The sequence below is a fragment of the Phyllostomus hastatus genome, unplaced genomic scaffold, assembly GCF_019186645.2.
Source record: "Phyllostomus hastatus isolate PE091 unplaced genomic scaffold, TTU_PhHast_1.1 phas_contig_86, whole genome shotgun sequence".
Classification (NCBI taxonomy): domain Eukaryota; kingdom Metazoa; phylum Chordata; class Mammalia; order Chiroptera; family Phyllostomidae; genus Phyllostomus; species Phyllostomus hastatus.
The window spans coordinates 83515917-83536261 of NW_025333977.1; the positions used below are offsets into that span (position 1 = coordinate 83515917).

The 20345-nt window shown below is 38.3% G+C and overlaps 1 protein-coding gene across 2 annotated transcripts in view; it reads left to right on the top strand.

The window, feature by feature from the left end:
* Positions 1-4801, top strand: part of GAP43 (growth associated protein 43) — a 109331-nt gene extending 104530 nt beyond the window's left edge. For both annotated transcript variants that reach the window (XM_045851583.1, XM_045851582.1), the window contains one exon: positions 4124-4801. In XM_045851583.1, coding sequence (XP_045707539.1) covers positions 4124-4212 — 89 coding nt within the window. In that variant the 3' untranslated portion in view covers positions 4213-4801. The remainder of the gene's footprint in view (positions 1-4123) is intronic.
* Positions 4802-20345: the final 15544 nt, after the last annotated feature.

The following is a 20345-nucleotide window of genomic DNA, read 5'->3' on the forward strand; positions in this document are numbered from 1 at the left end:
AATTTTTTATTTTAGGAAGAGAGTTTTGAAGTATTATCTTGCTCCTACAGCTAATCCTTCTATGTGATTCTAAACAGCTTAAATCACTATTCTGTTCTTTTATAGTTTGAAGAGAGCACTAAATATGTTGTTTCTTAGAGCTGATCACAATAGTAGACCACCCTGGGCACACCTGTAGTAGCCAAAAGTTTGGGCAAGGCTGGGAAACTAAGTAAATTCTCTAAATAGATTTGAAATTGCTATGGAAGGCCCTCACTGATATAAATCTGGAAGCATTCTTCCGTCGGAAAATTACATGATTCATTAGCATACTAAATTTCTGTAATCTATGAGGAAAACTGCTAGTACATAAAGTATTATGATGATCAGAATTGAATTAGTTTCTTCCATAATCTTTTGCTGGAAAATATGATAGGTATGCTGGTTCTTTGAAGGTTAATAATGGTAGTTGTAGAAGGCTATGGCCTCAAAAAATCTTTATGACAAGTAGCAAGTAGCCTTACTAAAATCACTACAATTTGGAAATCACTTATAGTCAGTTACAAACCCCTGAAATAAATCAGACTTTAAAACTTTGGTAAAAAATTAGTCATAAAATAAAATTTTTCATCATAGCTACAACCTTATTTACAAACCAGCCTCATTCGATTATAAAAACCTCATCTATTTGCAAGGAGTTATACATTCTCTCTTACTGAAGAGATTTTCAAAATTATTGTTAGATAGTATTCCAAGGAAGGGATTCCAAAAATATATTTAGCAGCATTGGTCTTATTTGGCTGTAAATGTTCAACTTTATATGAATATAAACATATAGCTGACTGACCTGAGAGAGGCGTACATTTTTATGAACATCTTTAATGGTCTTCTAAAAGAACCTCATTTCTGGGACTACATCAAATTAACGAGTTATTGCACAGCAAAGGAAACCATCAACAAAACAAAAAGACTGCCTACTTAATGGGAGCACATATTATCCAATGATATAACCAATAAATGACTAATATCCAAAATGTATAAAGAATTATAACCCAACACCAAAAAAAGTCCTATTAAAAAGGGGGCAGAGGACCTGAATAAACACTTCTGCAAAGAGAACATATAGATGGCCAACGGACATATGAAAAGATGCTCAACATCATTAATCATCAGGGAAAGGCAAGTTAAAACCACAATGAGATATCACCTCACACTTGTCAGAACAGCTACCATCAATAAAGCAACAAACAACAAGTGTTGTAGAGGTTGTAGAGATAAGGGAACCCTCACTACTGTTGATGGGAATGCAGATTAGTACAGACAGTATGGAAAACAGCATGAAGTTTCTTCAAAAATTAAAAATGGAACTGCTTGATTACCCAGCAATTCCATGTCTGGGTATATATTGAAAGAAACCCAACACACTAGTTTGAAAGAATATATGCACCTCTTTTTCATTGCAATGTTATTTACAATAGTCAAGATATGGAAACAACGCAAGTGCCCATCAATAGATACGTGGATTAAAAGTTGTAGTACATACGTACAATGGAGTGTTACTTGGGCATAAAAAAGAACAAAATCATAGACCTGGCCAGGTGGTTAAATTGGTTGGAGCGTTGTTCCATGCACAAAATGTTGCAGGTTTGAACCCCAACAGGGCACATACTTAGGCTGAAGGTTCAGTTCCTGGTGGAAGTGAATACCTGCAGCAACCGGTGGATGTTTCTCTCTCACATTGATGTTACCCTCTCTATCTTCCTCTCTCTTTAAAACAAATAAACATATCCTTGGGTGAGGATGAAAAAAAGAACAAAATCTTATCATTTTTTACAGCATGGGTGGACCTAGATAATATTATGCTAATTATAATAATTAAGACAGTGAAAGACAAATACCATATGATCTCACTTATATGTGGACTCTAAAGAACAAAATATCAGGTTGGCCAAAATGTTTAGGTGTTTTTTTTTCCTTAACATAAAGACACTTTTTTTTTCATTTTCACCTAATTTTATGGATTTGGATATTTTGAGTTTGTCAGCTATTTCCTGCATGCTGTAACATTGATTGTTCTCAATTAATGTCTTCATTTGATCGTTATCAACTTCAACTTGTCTATCTGACTGTGGAGCATCGCCCAGCAAGAAATCTCCAGCATGAGACTTCACAAACCACTTTTGACACATTTGATCAACCACAGCACCTTCTTCATACACTGCACAAATCTTTTTTTGTGTTTCAGTCGTGTTTTTATCTTTCTTGAAGTAAGAAAGCATAATATGCTGAAAATGTTGAATATTTTCTTCCACAGAGAGAACAGAATGATGGTTGTTAGAGAGAGGAGAGAGGGGTTAGGGGGCTGTGCTAGTTACAAAATAGTAATGGAGATATAAAGTATAGCATAGGAAATATGGTCAGGAATATTGTAATAACAAGCTATTATGTCAGGTGGGTAGTGGAAATATTGGGGGGATCACTTTGTAAATTATATGATTGTCCAACCGCTATGCTATACACCTGAAACTAACACAAAATAACTTGAATGTAGACTGTGATTTAAAAATATAAATAAATAAATAAATAAATAAATACCCCCATTTCTCTAGTCTCAACATCTTTTAATTCTTAGGAAGTTCTGCTTACAAAGTTGACCCTTGGCTGGCATCTAGGAAGTTGGATTTTGAGAGGGTTCTCATTGTTCCCTTACCTAAGAGTATTCACTGTGCCTAAACTATGCAGCAATGTGGTTTGTGTTGGATGTCTATTTTCCTTCCTGGTGTCTGGATTTGGTTACTGCTAGGCAGCAGGGTCCTACATGACCAGCCCCATAAAAACTCCAATTCTGTTAGCTCAGGTAAGCCTCCCTAGTAGATGACATCTCAGACAAGTCACAGTTCACTGCTGGAGGAATTATGCAATCCTATCCTCTGTGACTATTAAATGCTTGTGGGGAGAGGATTAGTGGATGCTGTGCCTGGTTTCCTCTGAACTTCACCCAAACAATTTTTCCCTTTGCTGATTTTGCTTCGTATCTTTTCACTGTGATAAATCACATCCACGAACAGGACTGTACATTGAGTCTTGCAAGTCCTCCTAGCAAATCATTGAACTTGTGGGTGGTCTTGGGAACACTTGATACAGGAAGTTCAGGTTAGTAATATAAGTGATTTCAGGGAAAATGAATTCTCTTTCCACTAGCTGGCATATTATAAACTATCTTGTAGCATGAAATCAATTGTCTGAGTTCCTTAGGTAAACCAGACAGAAGAGTTATTAGTAAAGTCCCCTGCTTCCTGCAAGGAAAAAAGTGATACTATAAGGACACAAAGCACACTTGCCTTATATTTTTGCTTTCAAGAAATCAAAAACTGCTGCAATGGTTTGAAGAGGTTAGTTATTTGTCTCACATAATAAAAAAAATGTCTGAGGAGGACATGTCCAAGTGATATGGTCTCTCAGTAACAGATTTTTCTTATCTTCTTGCTCCACCATCCTTAGTGTACAGTTTTTGTCTCCATGATCACAAAATAGCTGTTACACTGCCAGGTATGTTTGATGCTTCAGTCACCAAGAACGGGAGAAAGTAAAGGGCAAACACTTCCTCTGGATTCCTCCCCAGAGAGTTCTAATTGGCCATCACTGTGTTACATCGACATCCTTAGCTTTAAGGGGAGCTGGAAATTCAAGTATTTCACTTTCCAGCCTTTATAATACTAGAAATAAGGGATGAGAGAGTTGGGATGATGGTTCAATGATCCACATAAATTATCTGTCATAATTACTCTGACACTAATGGAAAAAGATACACAATTTATGCTGATTTCCTATGTTAAGAGTTTATATATGGATATTTTGACTATAAGCCTGAGATTAAAGGCCATGGTTATTTCTGTGTGGACTCCTTGCTCGCAATATCATAGTTTTGTTCCTGAGCTCTTTATGTGTGTCATTGAACAAACTTCTGGAGGTAAACTCTTCTGAACTTGGAAATCATATTACTATGATAGCAATTTCTTTTTATCTTAAAGCTCTAGTGAGATGGTGTGAAGAGGAAAAATGCATTGCACTATCATATGAACAGATGAGATGAAATACTAACACTTCTCCTGCTCCCCACCCCCATCTTGTTTTTTTCCCTCAGAAGCTGTAGATGAAACCAAACCTAAGGAAAGTGCCCGGCAGGAGGAGGATAAAGGAGAAGAACGTGAGGTGGACCAAGAACATGCCTGAACTCTAAGAAATGGCTTTCCACGTCCTCACTCTCCCCTCTCCGGGACCCTGTCTCTCCCTCCCTCTTCTCAGCTCCACTCTGAAGTTTCCCTTCCTGACCTGCTCACATCCGTGAGTCCGTCCTCTCCCACCCACTAGCCCTCTTTCTCTCTATGTGGCAAACATTAAAAAAAAAAAAAAGCAGGAAAGATCCCAAGTCAAACAGTGTGGCTTAAACATTTTTTGTTTCTTGGTGTTGTTATGGCGAGTTTTTGGTAATGATGATCCAATCATTTTGGGAAATTCTTGCACTGTATCCAAGTTTTTTGAATTGGTGCGCGTGGCCCTGTGGGAGTCCACTTTCCTCTCTCTCTCTGTTCCAAGTGTGTGTGCAATGTTCCGTTCATCTGAGGAGTCCAAAATATGAAGTGAATTCAAAATCATTTTTCTTTTTCTCCTTTTCAATGTGATGGAATGAACAAAAAGAAAAAAAAATCAAAAACCCAGTTTGTTTAGAAAATAAATAAAGCAAATGTGCCAATTAGCGTAACTTGCGGCTCTAAGGCTCCTTTTTCAATCTGAATATTAATAAATCATGAGAATAATCAAACTCCAATGGCTCCGTGTTTCTCTTCCACTTCTCACTGACCTGATACATCTCTAACTGGGGTCTTACATTTTATCTCGTTCTTGACACCAACAACCCTGATAAAGACAGATGAAGCCTAATGCTCTAGTCAGAACCAATGGCTTTTGTCCTTGATTGGATGGTTGGGGACTGTGCTGGTTCACTCATCTGCCATAGCAAAGTGCCACAGACTCAGTGGCTTAAACAACAGAAATTTATTTTCCCACTGTTCTGGAGGCTTGAAGTCTGAAATCAAGGTGTTGATAGTGTTGGCTCTTTCTGAGGGCCATGAGGGTAGGACCTGCTCCAGGCCTCTCTTTTTGACATATAAATGACCATCTTCTCTCTACCTGTCTTTGTTGTCTGTGAGTATTTATATATCTAACTTCACCCTTTTTGTAAAGAGACCAATCATATTTGGTTAGGGCCCACCATAATGACCTAACCTTAACTTTATTACCTCCAAATAAAGCCATACTCCAAGGCATTGGAAGTTAGGATTCAACATCTGAATCTGAGGAGGAGGGGCACAATTCAGACCATAAGAGGAACTAAGATTTATCATTACTGAAGTCACCTTGGAGTATTTTCATCCCTCAGGAGAAGTATGAAGTGGGAGGCTATTCTAGGTTTTGCTAAGTTAAATATTATAGAGAAATACATAATTCTTAGAAACTTTTGTTTAGATGATTCCATTTAGCCCAAGTATTGGCACAGCCCATTCTATCTTTTTGTGCTTATTAACCTCTGTTGGACTTATCCCACACAAAGCAGCTCTTAGCTTCTTGATTATTTACTGTCATTGTTGCTGCTGATGGTCATAGTATATAATATGGTGTTCATTTAGCATATCTGGCCTTTTCAAATTTCCTTCCAGTTGCTGTTTTCTAAGTACCATCTATTAGAAGGTAAACAGTTCCCATGAGAAACAGCAGTTCCTAAATCTTGAAGAACCTGATGCTCTTCTTTTTTATTTCTAAATTTCATAAATCAATCCTAGTATAAATTCCTAACAAGTCATACCCTGCCTGACCCTGAATTCTCTCTCATAGATAAGCATAGACAATGGATTCCCTTCAACTTCCTATAATCATCTGCACATAGAATTTCTTAGCAAAGAAGAGAAAATTGTTTCAAGACTTTCAAATAATAAAGATCATGGTATTCCATTGTGTAGATGGACACAACAGATTACTATGCAGCAGAAAGAAAGAAGAAGGAATTCCTACCCTTTGTGACAGCATGGAAGGAACTGGAGACTATTGGGCTAAATGAAATAAGCCAGTCGATGAAAGACAAATACCATATGGCATCACTTATAAGAGGAATTTGATGGACAAAATAATGAGAAAAACAGAACCAGAGACATGGAAATAGGGAACAGACTGACAGTTCCCAGAGGAAAGGGTGTGTGGGGGGAAGGGAGAAGTCTAAGAACAGGTATGAATGACCCATGGACATGGATGGACATGGATGGACTGAAGGAGTGGGGAATGGGGCAGGAGAGAAGAGGGCAAAGAGGGGGATATTGAGGCAATTGTGATAGAATACATAAGAATGAAGTAAAATTTTAAAAATTAAGGAAATAAATTACCTTGGGGGGTACAACCTACACCTTGGTAACTCTACTCAGCTCTGTGTGGAGCTGGTACCTCATTAATGCTTTAAAGAAAGCTAATGTTGCACGAAGGATCAGTACTGACTAGATCAAGGGGCCATGTCTTGGCACTGAGATTAAATGGAATTTTCTTTGAGAGAAGGAACCATAAAGAAAAAAGGTCAGAAATCATCAATTGTATTAAAATAATTTAAGGGTTTTACAGTCATTCCAGCTAGGTATGGTTTCAAAGAATTTGAAGCAAGGATCTGGGATTCAATCTTCACCTGATTAAGGTCTCATCAGATTTGAGATGAGGTTTTAGTAAAGGTCTTCCATAGGATGGAGCCATATTGGCAGTACCTTGTTTTAGGGATTCTATTTTACCTCTAAGTTGTTGGGGGGTTTTGTATAATAAGTGCTTTAATTTCTTTCCTAAGTGTACAATTGAAAGCAACATTCCTGTGATTTGAAACAGTTCAACTTCTTCAAAGTACGATTCTAAATTTCTTTCATAGAATCCATGGTCACACTGAAAACAATAGCATATACTTTTTAAGCCTATGTTAATATACATTGTTTAGTAATCTTACTAATTTTCTCAGAGTTGGGGTTTTGCTTTGTACTTTTGTACTTTGTAGTTTGCTTTGTACTTATTAATATCTATTTTTATTTGTTTTATAAAGCCTTTGCTCCTTAACAGAATTTTAAAGGTGAGGGAAGACACATCAGAGAGGCTCATAATAATCTTAAAAGACACACTAGGAATTGCAGGCTTCACACTGACACAAAGCAATGTGATTCAAACTTGTACACAACATACACAAAGCCAAGTGATACTGGGAAACAGATCATTCAAGACACAAGGTAGATTCCAATTCTGTTCAGAAGGCAACATGATTTGTTGGTTCTAAAATATTTGCAGCTGCTTTACTTTCTTAAAAAGATAAAAACTAGGTTGAGAACAAGTAAAGAAAGTTCTCAACATTGGCAAGTGAACCTTTAAAATCATAATAAGATCATATTCTGGACACCAAGCCCAACATCCCATTATTAGAAAACCATGGCTGTGTCTGCATGAAGTAATCTCTTCACTGAGCTGTATTATTTGGTTCTAAAATGTTCAGTCCTGATGTAATACAATTTGAGTCTCTTTGAAGATGAAAGCATTTCTAAAATAGAACTCTTTATTCCTATTACTCTATACTTTGATCATCCTTCAATCTTTTTCACCATCAGCTACCCAGCGGCCTAGTTCAGAAATCTAGGAAGCAGCCTGATTCTTCTTTTTTTCCCCACAAGACATTTAATTCATGAGCAAATTTGTTGATGTGGATTGCAGAAGAAAATAAGGATGCACTTGTGCCTGCTGCTTTGACCAAATCTTCACTTTTCTTGGTCAGTCTGAGGTGATCTGAGGGTCTTTTACAATTGTCCCTTCCCATATTCTGCTTCTAAGGGAGATTGGAGAAGTTTTACCAAATCTCTGTCTCAGTTCCCTAGGGAAAAGAAACTTTGGAACTCTAAAAAATGCATTATTCCCAACATTAGTCAGTCCAAGGAAAGCTCATTCTGCAGTTGGCATAGAAGCCCAAGCAATAAGAAAATCAAATTAATGAGTGATTTCCAAAAAGCACTGTTAGGATCACTGCAAATTCCATTAGCTTTTCTTTTAACCTTTCATATATGGGTTTGTTGTCATGGAAACAGTTTCTGCTAAGCTGGCTTTAAAATTAATTTAATGATTGGTGACCCTTCTAGCTAAATGCTAGCTAATGAGCATAGAAATGTGTGTTTTCTTCATTTCAAAAAACCAAACTCACTTTTTTCCCTTGGAGATTAAAACTCATGCCTGCCTATCATCTAAGCAAGGCCTGTACTCACACCTATCACCTCTTTTTGCTACATATTTACTCCTATATAATTGCAAATTTGTCTTTTCTTCCTGGAAAGAAATTCAGTCATTGAGAATGAAGACAAGACTATAGCTATGATAATGATAAGTTACTAAATGCTCCTGGAAAATTCTATTAAAGAGGCAAGGACGTTTTGAATGCACACTTTCCAGCATATTGGTTACCTGATTTTTCTTTTTACAGATTTGTGCTACTGTTGGCAATTACAGCATATCTAGTGTCACAGATGGCACCTCACTAATATTGTATATTTTGATGAAGTGAGAAGCCTCCATTCAAAAAATAGATGTTCCTGGTTAGCATTGCATCATACGTGATCAGGCTATGAGAGCACATGGGGTTGTCATAAGAATCTTAAAGTACTTTTATTGCTTAACCACCCAAATGATCCTGTTTGAAAGGGAGAAAATAGAAGTAAGAAAGAATATAAGATCACTTACAATTTACCAACCAGATTTGAGCATTTTAACATTTAGAGATATATCTATACAAAGTCTGTCTGCCTGTTTGTCTGCTTTACTCCCTTCCTATTATATTATCCACTTATCTATTTATCTACATTCATATGTATGTATAGATATGTATATTTAAGATATCAATGGGCTCATGCTTTATATATTATTTTGCAAACTGCTTTATATATTGAGGACTTTTTCATGTAGACTGACAAAATAGAGACAGAGGACTTTAAAATTCATGATTCTTATTGCTTCCCAGTGCCTTATGAAAGCCTGATACAAAAAAGAAAAATGTGCATTTCTATATACACTTATTAAAATATTTTCCCATTTTTAACCAAGTGGGAAGGTTAATAAAAGCTCTATGATCAAAAACATGACTACATAAAAAGCCCCATGTTGCCCAATTTTTTGATACACTGTTGTCAACCCTGATAAACCCACCTGCTGGTGGGCATGGGTTGCATTGCCTTGCCAGACCAGGGAACTGAGGGTTGATCGGAAAGGGCAGACACCGTTGTGTAATAATGCAGGGTCAATAGCAACCTGTCTTTATTTGACATTTTCATTGTTTGTTTAGTGTAGATATTTTTGCCTTAATTTCTATTTTTAAAACATTGCCTTAAAATATTACTTACATTGATTGCTATTTTGATGGGATCTTAAATTTTGCCCTTGAGACAAGCACCTCACTTGCCTCACCCAACTCCTGGCCCTGAGGCTCCTGAAGGGAATGCTAGAGTTGTTGTTTTCTAGACCAACATTTTCTGATGATTATATGAGGTCTTAGTGATTATCGAGAACTATAATGCTCAAGAGTGGGTTGGCCCATTAGGACCTGGGATTTAAATGTCTTATATTCCTAGAAAGCTAATAGAATTACTTCAAGAAGTTTCCTTACTTTCTAGAGAAGGTATAGACTATGAAATGCTGGATATAGAAAACATGGAGTGGCTCCAAGTTGGTCGGGTTTGCGGTAAACTGAAGAATTCATGACCTACTTAAACACTCTGAAAAATAAATAAAAAAATAAACAAGAATAATACCAGGCCTGCCAAACCAAACCATTAGTTTGTGATGCCTGGTGGGCTTTCACCACTGCCCACATCAGCATTTTTCTGGGAATAGTATGGTTACAAAACTAGACTTGGTCACTTCAAAACTCACGCTCATGAAGAAGATGATTCACTAGGGCCTCTTATAACCTGGAGCTATTACTAAGTGTTGAGGGAACTGAGTGCTCATTCATTAACTCATCCTAAATGCAAATTTATGTTTAAATTACATATAAGAAGATGGATATTTCATTTTATACACTAAAGTAAAAAAGCGGGTATTGCTCTTTCTTAAAAATTTTTTAAAGCATAGGAGGAAAGAATTATACTCTTTAAAATTTCTCTTCCACCACATTGGGAAAAAAGATGCAGGGTAGGAACAAAAGGAGGAACATTCATACCTGTCTGTCTTTGTTTCCCTACCCTTCCTAGTACCTTCTCCCTTCTTCCTTTGGTGAGTAGAATAAGGCAAGAGTCTAGAAACCCTGGAATATTCATTAAGCCAAGGGGGAATATAAAGGGGAAACACCTGTGTCCTGGGTTCAACAGCTGCAAGTCAGTGAAGGTGCTAATCATCCTCCCCACCTGGGGAGGGTAAGGCAGCCTCTGACTCTGGATGGTAGGTCACCAACCGTGAACACTCTCCACTGCTGCCCTTACCAACACTCTGACCTGCCAACCTAAACCATGAATCCTGCTTTCCTCCCCAGGAAGCAGCCCACACTGTTGGTGCAGACAACCCCTCCAAGACAGTAAAATGCTTAGGTGTGGGATTTTTATCCTGCTTAATTTTGTACCCTGCTTTCCTGAGTGCCTGAAATAATAGAGAGATAGTAAATAAATGCTTCATGAATGCATGAATGGGTGAATGAGTAAATGAATGAATGAACTATAATTCTGGCCTGTCAGTCTCTACTGCCTTTTTCCTTCCTTTGGCCTTGCATACTTCCCACAGGAGCATCAGTCGCAACTCAGGCCCCTCATTCAAGAAAAAGTATTTTTCCGAGAATTCAGATATACCCGATGATGAACTTGGGGCACCAATGGCCACATGAGTCTGACAAGTTTTGATTCAGTCACTAAATGGCAGCTGAGAAATGCAAGCCACAGTGGCTTCCTCATAGACCCTGCTTGTCCATTCCTGAATTTGCAGGAGCGAATCTCCATGCATTTACTGCCTCCTTTGGTCTTATGGTTCCCTCTGCTTGGAATGCTCTTCCTCCAGTTATGCACATGTCTCCTCCAGGTCTTTTGTCAATGTCACCTTCTCAAAGTCTCCCATGATCAGCTCACTCAGTATTGTCTATCACCCTTTCCTGTGAAAGTATTTCAAGTAGATATAAGTCTTGTTTCCATTTAAAATACTAGATTCTTTACTCGATTATTTTATTTACCTGTCTTCTATCACTGGAATATAAGCTTCATCAAGGCAAGAACTTTCCCTGTTTTGCTTCTGTCTCTGGCTCTTAAGACACTACCTAGCATTGAGCAGGACCTCAAAATGGCAAATTAATCTCTCTCAAAATTGTAGTCTCAAATTGCACTTTGTCTTTTAATTGCTCCTTGAGTCTGGCACATACTTTCTGGATATCTTATTTTTAAAACTGGTCCCTCCTAACTATAGCATTTATCTATGAGTCACTGTCCTGTAACATTACCTAGCAGTAGGTGTTCATTGTTCTTGCACACCCAGCTTTTTAAAATATTTTTGTATTAACAGACAACCTCTCTTCTACATTGACCCTATTCCATTCAGTTTGAGTGGAGCTGATTCAGAATCTTTTCCTCTCATGCTCAACACAGAATAATAGATACAAGAGCTAGGGCTGGCCAATCAAATCATCACATTTCCTGGCTGCGGTGATTGGCTTAAGCATGGGCATGTGACTTAAGCCAGGTCCTCCCCTGGGAATTTATACCAAAGCTAGAAGAAAAAAATTTCTTCCTAGTAGGATTTCTAGACAAGCGAATGCAAATCTTCCACAGATAATGGCTGTTTTATGACCATGTAGAGAGAGCCTGCCCACGAAGTAGAAAGAGACAAGAGTCCTGGTAACATTGTTGGGTCTTCTAGTTCTAGTAATTCCTAAAGTAAGCACTGTTCCTGGACTTTTGAGTTATGTGTGTTTATAGTTTTTCTTTTCTGCATAAGCTTACTTAAATTGCACATTTGCCACATACGACTTAAAGGATTCCAGACCTGCCAACCCCTCCTTGCTCCCCCAGTCCTAGTAACCCTAGCATGTATAAGTAACCCTCTGGGTGATGGTCTCACCCAGCTGGCCCTAATTTCCTGGCACTTGGACATTCTTAGGGTATCTGTGGCATAAGCATGGTGACTTATGGCCCAATGTATATAACATATTATTTTTTCCTGCATGTTGACCAAATATATTCAAGATTTAATGTATAAACCTAAAATGCCGAGAGACTGTCATTCTGTCTACAGAGGAAGAAGACATGATAACATGTAGCTGAGGCTGGAAGTGAGGTTCAGTGATGCCGATGACACTTCTCTCATCCCCAGACTCTGACTAAAAGTCACAAAACACACCTTATGCTTAGATAATCAAGATATTGGATATGATTTAGTCTTAAAATCTCAGGTGTCTCTTTCAAAAATTGAACCTTATTTTACATCAGAACAGCATATGGCATGAAAGTAATTATACAACATAATGAATATAAATCCTTTCTTATTAGCAAACTATGTTTAACAAATATTTTAAAATATTTTCTCTGGGTATAGTACTGTTATGCTACAATATAGTGGGTATTTACTGAAACAAAAATTAGTTTTGTTGCTTAGAGTAACAAGACACGGTATATATGTATATATACATATGTACATATACGTATATGTATATACAAGGTCTGTCTATAAAGTATCTAACCATGTAATATGAAAAATAAAGACATTTATTAAAGAAGATACAAGAAACATTGTACATAGGACAATGATGCCTCAGTCCCTTTTAAAGTAGGCACTTTGGGACCTCACATAGTTCTCTCAGTGTCTCCTCCAGTGGTTAAAACATTCTGCAAAATCCTTTATTGGAGCCATCAGCTGCCACAACACATTTCGGGGCAAGATCCTGCATAAAAATCTTGGACACAATAGTTTTTGGAATCTCCAGATCAGCTTCTAGTTCTTGCACACTCAGTCACGGATCTTTGTAGACTACATCCTGTACACATCCAACATTCTCAGGTGTTCTGCTTGTTGCAGGCCTTCCAGAACATGGACCACTTTCAACAGGTTCTTGATCATCTTTGAAGCATTTGCAGCAAGCTTTTATTTGCACTGCACTCATTGCATCATCCCTGAAAGCCTTCAGACTCATCTGAATACTTTCTGCAAAGGAATATTCAAGCTTAATGCAAAATTTGATGCAGATTTATTGCTCTCCTCGCTCAGTCATTTTGAATATGATGGCCACACAGTACACCTGTTTGTTCACTCAGTGGCATCTACCACCCCCACTGACTAGTACAGTGTAGTTGTCATTATTCATACATGTACATTCTAGCCCACTCTCCTTGGCTGCCAGGTTACATCAGTGTTGCTCAAAGTGTTCTTGTTATATTAACAATGGCTGGACTTTTTCCAGATAGACCTTTGTATACATAGGTACAAATATATAATATTTTGACAAGCTGTAGCAAATGAGACAAGAAATAAAAAATTAAAAACAAAATAAAAACAAAAAAACTGGAGCCTCACCTAAACAGCTATCACACTGACAGAATCAATTGTCACTTATAGCTATCCTGGATATTTTCCAAAGGAAGAGTCCATTTTGCCAGGGTGTCATGTAAAATAGAGATAGTTAGCTAGCACCCAAGGTCTTCCATAGAAAAGACTTTTTTTAATGTCTAAACAGCCAAAATCATGTTGGTTATTTCTTGCATATTATGAAGTTCAAGTCTTCATCCACTAGTTTCAGCCATTACCAGAGCAACTCAAAGGGTTCATCTCTCCTATTTGTATAAAAGCTCAATCTTTGTTTTCTGGCTAGTTCATAGGAGTCTAGAAGCTACTACAGGTTCAAGATATCATCAATTGATTTCAAATAAATTTATTAAACACTTGTAGTGTCCTAGACACAGGAGATAGCACAAGAAATAAGACAAGGTCTATTTAATTAAGGGGAGCATGAAGCAATGACAGTTCAAGGCTTCGGCTGAATAGCTCAGAGCATTGTCCCATGTGCCAAGGTTGTAGGTTCAATCCCTGGTCAGTGCACATACAAAAATTAACCAATGAACCCATAGCTAAGTGGAACAACAAATAGATGTTTCTCTCTCTCTAAAATCAATTTTAAAAAGACTCACCACAATCTGGATGGCGGCTTAGTTGGAGGAATCGTGATCCCCTTCCTCTGTGCAGGAGAGAAAAACTCGCAGATTGACAGAGGAACAGAGCAAAGGACACAGGATATTTATGAAAATAGGACATCAAAATTTATAGCGAACATTGAAAAACCAGATGGTAAGGAGACTGCTTCAGGACAACAGAGACCCAGGGATCAGCACAGGGACCAGGGGAGTTGCAGCCCCCAGGCCCGGTGCTCCCAGGTCTGCCTCAGGGCACCCGGGAGAGCAGAGTCGTTACTCCCTCCCTGGACAACGGGAGCTGAGCAACACCAAAGGAGACCTTGTTGCTTGAAGGCACAGAGAGGGGAGTTGAACTGGGAGACAGTCTCACAGGGGCTGCTGGCACCCAAGCATAGCCCTGGGAGGGGTGAGTGCCCCCAGCCAGTGCGACCAGAGGCTGCCTGGGTGTGTGCCCTCACTCCCAACCCAATGGGAGTGTGGATCTGTGGAAAATGCAGACCTCACAACCCTGAATAAGGAAAGAGTGAGGGGGTTTGCTGGTTTCTGGAGCCTGTGGTAGTGAACTTGGGGAAACCTGCGCCCCTTCAGGATTCCCGACTCTTGAGCTATGAACCCAGAAGGGACCCCACACTTTGGGGGTTCCTAGAACCAGCAACAGGGAAACTGGTGGAAGTGTGCGCCCCTTCGCAATCCCTGGAGCTTGCACTGTGAATCCAGAAAAGATGCGGGTACTTCCTGAGAACATAGAGCCCCCTGCGGTGAAATTTGGGGGAAGGGCTCATCTGCTTGCGATCCCCGGAGCTTGCACCATGAACCCAGAAAAGACGCAGGATCTCTGCAGGGGCCCAGAGCCCAGGAGGCCGCAGCAGTGAGCTCCAGAGAGGTGCTCAGGAGCTCCCAGGGTCCTACAGGGGCAAGTCGGATTGGCTCTGGGGAGAGCACCCTGCTTGCCTTGGAGACAGTAACCAAGAGACTGAGTTTTAACTGGGAAGAGTGACAAGCATTCCAAAGGCCCCTCAGCCTGCTGAAGCCAGCAAAGACCAGAAAACTGGTCTGGCCAGTTAGAAACCAAAAAGAGGTGGGGTTTTTTTTGGCTTTTTATTTTTTGCTCTTTTTTTTTTTTTTTGGCTGTTGTTGTTGGTTGATTGTTTGATTTTATCTTGTTTTTTTAAGTGACTTTATTTTTTAATTCTTATTATTTTTATATCTCTCAATTCCTTATGTTTCTCTTCCTTTCATCCCAGTATTATTCCTTCCATTCCAAATTTATCTCTCCTGCGTTCCACCTTCTGCTTTTTCCCCCTTTTTTTTTCGAGCTTGCAAGTTACTGCAAATTTGTATTATCTTTTTCTCACTTTTCTGACATTTTTTATTTTAATAGTATTTTGGTATTCTTTTTCTTTCTGTATATTCTTCTTTGCTTTGCTGGTTATACTGTCATTTGATAGGTTCCCCCTGTTATCTCAGTCACAGTGTGTTGATAATTTACTATCCTTCATTTGTGTTCCATTAGTACACCTCTCAAGGTTCTATACTCCTTATTCTTGTTATCTAGATCTCATAGATTCTGCCACATGATTGTTGCTTTAATATTACTGTAAACAAGACCTAGTTCATATAATTGTAAATACTTCTCAACACCCCTCCCTGATCTCAGCCCACATCGCAATTTCCTGAACTATATTATTGTGGGGGTTGTCTTTATTCCTTTACACACTACTCCTATTTACTAATCTTTATTCCCACCCTACCTCAGAATCTGACCTCCCACAGCCTCACAGTTTTCCAGATCCAATTAACAATCCTTTTGTCCCCAGTAAGAGTCTTATCTTCTTTCCATCCTTTCTAAAACATGGATAGTGGGGTGGAAGATCACGGTTAACACTATAAGTAGCCAAAGGATATCCCATCTCTTCTCTACTGGCTGCTAATGTAAATATCATAGAATACTGTCTTGCTGTCTTAAACCATTTTGCCTTACTCCTCCAACTGATCACAAAAAAGAGTAGGGGGAAGCTGTGAACACCAGGATACACAAAGGAAACTGCACCACTGAATCTCACAGGTATTCTACTACAGAAGTTTACACCATAATCAGGGAACAAGAACAGATCAATTTAAGAAACAGAGGCTAACAAGAAGAGTCTCACAAACAATGAGAAAACAAAGAAACAATCCCCAAATGAAGGGAAAGGAGGAAGCCTCAGAAAAAAATGCTAAATGAAATAAAGGCAACTCAACTGTCAGATTTCAAAACAATGATTATCAGGAAGCTCAATGAACTCACAATGAGCTACCAGAAACTACAGGGAAAATACAACAATCTCACTGCAAACTATATCAACATGAAAAAGGAAATAGAAACTATCAATAAGGGCCAAGAGGAAATGAAGAATACAACTTCTGAACTGAAGAACACAGTAGAAGGAATGAAAAGCAGGATTGATGAAGCAGAAGACCGGATTAGCGAATTGGAGGACAAAGTAGAAAAGAACACCCAGAAAGAGCAAGAAAAGGAAAAGAGGCTCAGAAAGAATGAAGAGGGATTAAGAGAAATGCAAGACAATACAAAACGTAGTAATATCCATATAATGGGGATACCAGAAGGAGGAGAAGAAGAGCAAGGGCTAGAAAACCTATTTGAAAAAGTAATGATGGAAAACTTCTCTAATTTGATGAGAGAAAAAGTCACACAAATCCAGGAAACACAGAGAGTCCCAATCAAGAGGAACCCAAAGAGGCCCACCTCAAGACACATCATAATTAAAATGGCAAAATTTCAAGACAAAGGGAGAATCTTAAAGGCAGCAAGGGAAAAAACAGGAAGTAACATACAAGGGAGCCCCAATAAGGCTAACAGCTGACTTCTCAATGGAAACACTCCAAGCCAGAAGAGAATGGCAAGAAATATTCCAAGTAATGAGAACCAGAGGTCCGCAACAAAGGCTACTTTACCCAGCTAGGCTCTCAATCAAGATAGAAGTCCAAATAAGAAGCTTCCCAGACAAAAGAAGTCTAAAAGAATACACCTCCACCAAACCAGCCCTGCAAGAGATTCTAAAGGGACTGCTTTAAGGAAAGGAAGAAAAACAGAGAGAGAGAGAGAGGGACACACGTACATAAAAGACAATGAATAAGTACCTATCAATAATAACCTTAAATGTAAATGGATTAAATGCTCCAATCAAAAGACATAGAATAGCTGAATGGATAAGAAAACATGACCCACATATATGCTGCCTACAAGAGACCCACCTCAAGATAAAAGACCTACACAGGCTGAAAGTGAAGGGCTGGAAACAAATTTTCCAAGCAAATGGACAGGAAAAAAAAAACCCGGGGTAGCAATATTCATATCATACAAAATAGACTTCCAAAAAAGGTCCGTAAAGAGAGACCCAGAAGGTCACTTCATAATACTCAAGGGAAGAATCCACCAAGAAGACATAAATATTGTAAATATATATGCACCCAACATAGGAGCACCAAAATACATAAAGAAAATCTTAGAGGACTTCAAGAAAGATATTGACAGCAACACAATTATAGTGGGGGATTTTAACACCCCACTGTTAAAAATGGACAGATCTTCCAAACAAAATATCAACAAAGATATAGCGGCATTGGACAATACCCTAGATGAAATGGACTTTACTGATATATACAGAGCCCTCCATCCCAAAGAAGCTAAATACACATCCTTTTCAAATGTACACAAAACATTTTCAAAATAGACCACATGATAGGACACAAAACAAGCCTCAACAATTTCAAGAAAATTGAAATCATACCAAGCATTTTCTTGAACCACAAGGGACTGAAGCTAGAAACCAACCCCAAGGGAAAAAAACCCCAAACACTGAAAATCATGGAGATTAAATAGCATGCTATTAAACAATGAATGGGTCAAGAATGAAATTAGGGAAGAAATTAAAAGGTTTCTGGAAACAAATGAAAGCAAACACAACAACCCAAAACTTATGGGACACAGCCAAGGCAGTCCTGAGAGGGAAGTTCATAGTGATACAGGCCTACCTAAAAAAGTTAGAAACATTTCAACAAACAACCTAACCCTATGTCTACAAGAACTCGAGGAACAACAACAAAGACAGCCCAGAGCAAGCAGAAGGAAGGAAATAACCAAGATCAGAGCAGAATTAAATGACATAGAGACTAAAGCACAATTCTAAGGATCAATGAATCCAAGAGCTGGTTCTTTGAAAAGATAAACAAAATCGACAAGCCTTTAAGCAGACTCATCAAGAAAAAAAGATAGAAGACCCAAATAAACACAATCAGAAATGAAAGAGGAGAGATCACAACAGATACCACAGAAATACAAAGGATTGTAAGAAATTACTATGAAGAACCGTATGCCAAGAAATTTGAAAACCTAGGTGAAATGGACAAATTTCTAGAAAAATATAATCTTCCAAAACTCAGTGAAAAAGAAGCAGAAAGCCTGAACAAACCAATAACAGCAAAAGAGATTGAAGCAGTAATCAAAAAACTCCCAACACACAAAGCCCTGGACCAGATGGTTTCAGAGGAGAATTCTACAAAGCAGTTAAGGAAGAGCTAACACCTATCCTTCACAGACTATTCCATAAAATCCAAAAAGATGGGAGACTCCCAAACTCTTTTTATGAGGCCAACATCATCCTAATTCCAAAACCAGATAAAGATACAACAAAGAAAGAAAATTTCAGGCCGATATTGCTGATGAACATTGATGCTAAGATTGTCAACAAAATACTGGCAAACCACATCCAACAATACATTAAAAAGATCATACACCATGACCAAGTGGGATTCATTCCAGGGATGCAAGGATTGTACAATATTCGCAAATCAGTAAATGTAATACATCACATAAACAAAAGCAAAGACAAAAACCATATGATCATATCAATAGATGCAGAAAAAGCATTTGATAACGTACAGCACCCATTTATGATAAAAACACTCAGCAAAGTGGGAATAGAGGGAGCATTCCTCAACACAATAAAGGCCATATATGAGAGACCTACAGCCAACATCATACTCAATGGGCAAAAATGAAAATCTTTTCCACTAAGATCAGGAACAAGACAAGACTGTCCACTTTCGCCACTTCTATTCAATATAGTACTGGAAGTTTTAGCCACAGCAATCAGACAAGAAAAAGAAATAAAAGGCATCCAAATCGGAAAGGAGGAAACAAAACTGTCACTGTTTGCAGATGACATGATAGTGTACATAGAAAATCCTATAAACTCCACCAAAAAACTGCTTGACCTAATAAATGAATTTGGCAAAACAGCCGGATACAAAGTCAATATCCAGAAATCAAAGGCACTTCTGTACACCAACAATAAAACACCAGAAGCAGAAATTAAAAAAAAAATCCCATTTGAAATAGCAAAAAGAAAAATAAAATATCTAGGAATAAACCTAACCAAAGAGGTAAAAGACCTGTATTCAGAAAACTACATAACACTCAGGAAAGAAATCAAGGAAGACACAAACAAATGAAAACATATACCGTGTTCATGGATTGGAAGAATTAATATCATCAAAATGTCCATACTACCCAAAGCAATGTACACATTCAATGCAATACCTATTAAAGTACCAATGGCTTATTTCACAGACATAGAACCAACACTTCAAAAATTTATATGGAACCGTAAACGGATGGTTCCATATAAATTTTCAGCCCCGAATAGCTGCTGCAATTTTGAGAAAGAAGAGTAAAGTAGGAGGGATCACAATACCTGACACTAAACTATACTACAAGGCCACTGTAATGAAAACAGCCTGGTACTGGCATAAAGACAGACACATGGACCAATGGAACAGAACAGAGAGCCTAGAAATAAACCCAAGTCTCTATGGTCAATTAATATTTGACAAAGGAGGCAGCAACATAAAATGGAGTAAAAATAGCCTCTTCAACAAACGGCGTTGGGAGAACTGGACAGCTACATGCAAAAAAAGGAGAGTTGACCACCAACTTACACCATACACAAAAATAAATTCAAGGTGGATAAAGGATTTAAATGTAAGTCTTGACACCATTAAAGTCCCAGAGGAGAACACAGGCAGGAAAATCTCAGATATTCCAATGCAGCAATATTTTTATTGATGTGTCCCCTAGAGCAAGGGACATAAAGGAAAGAA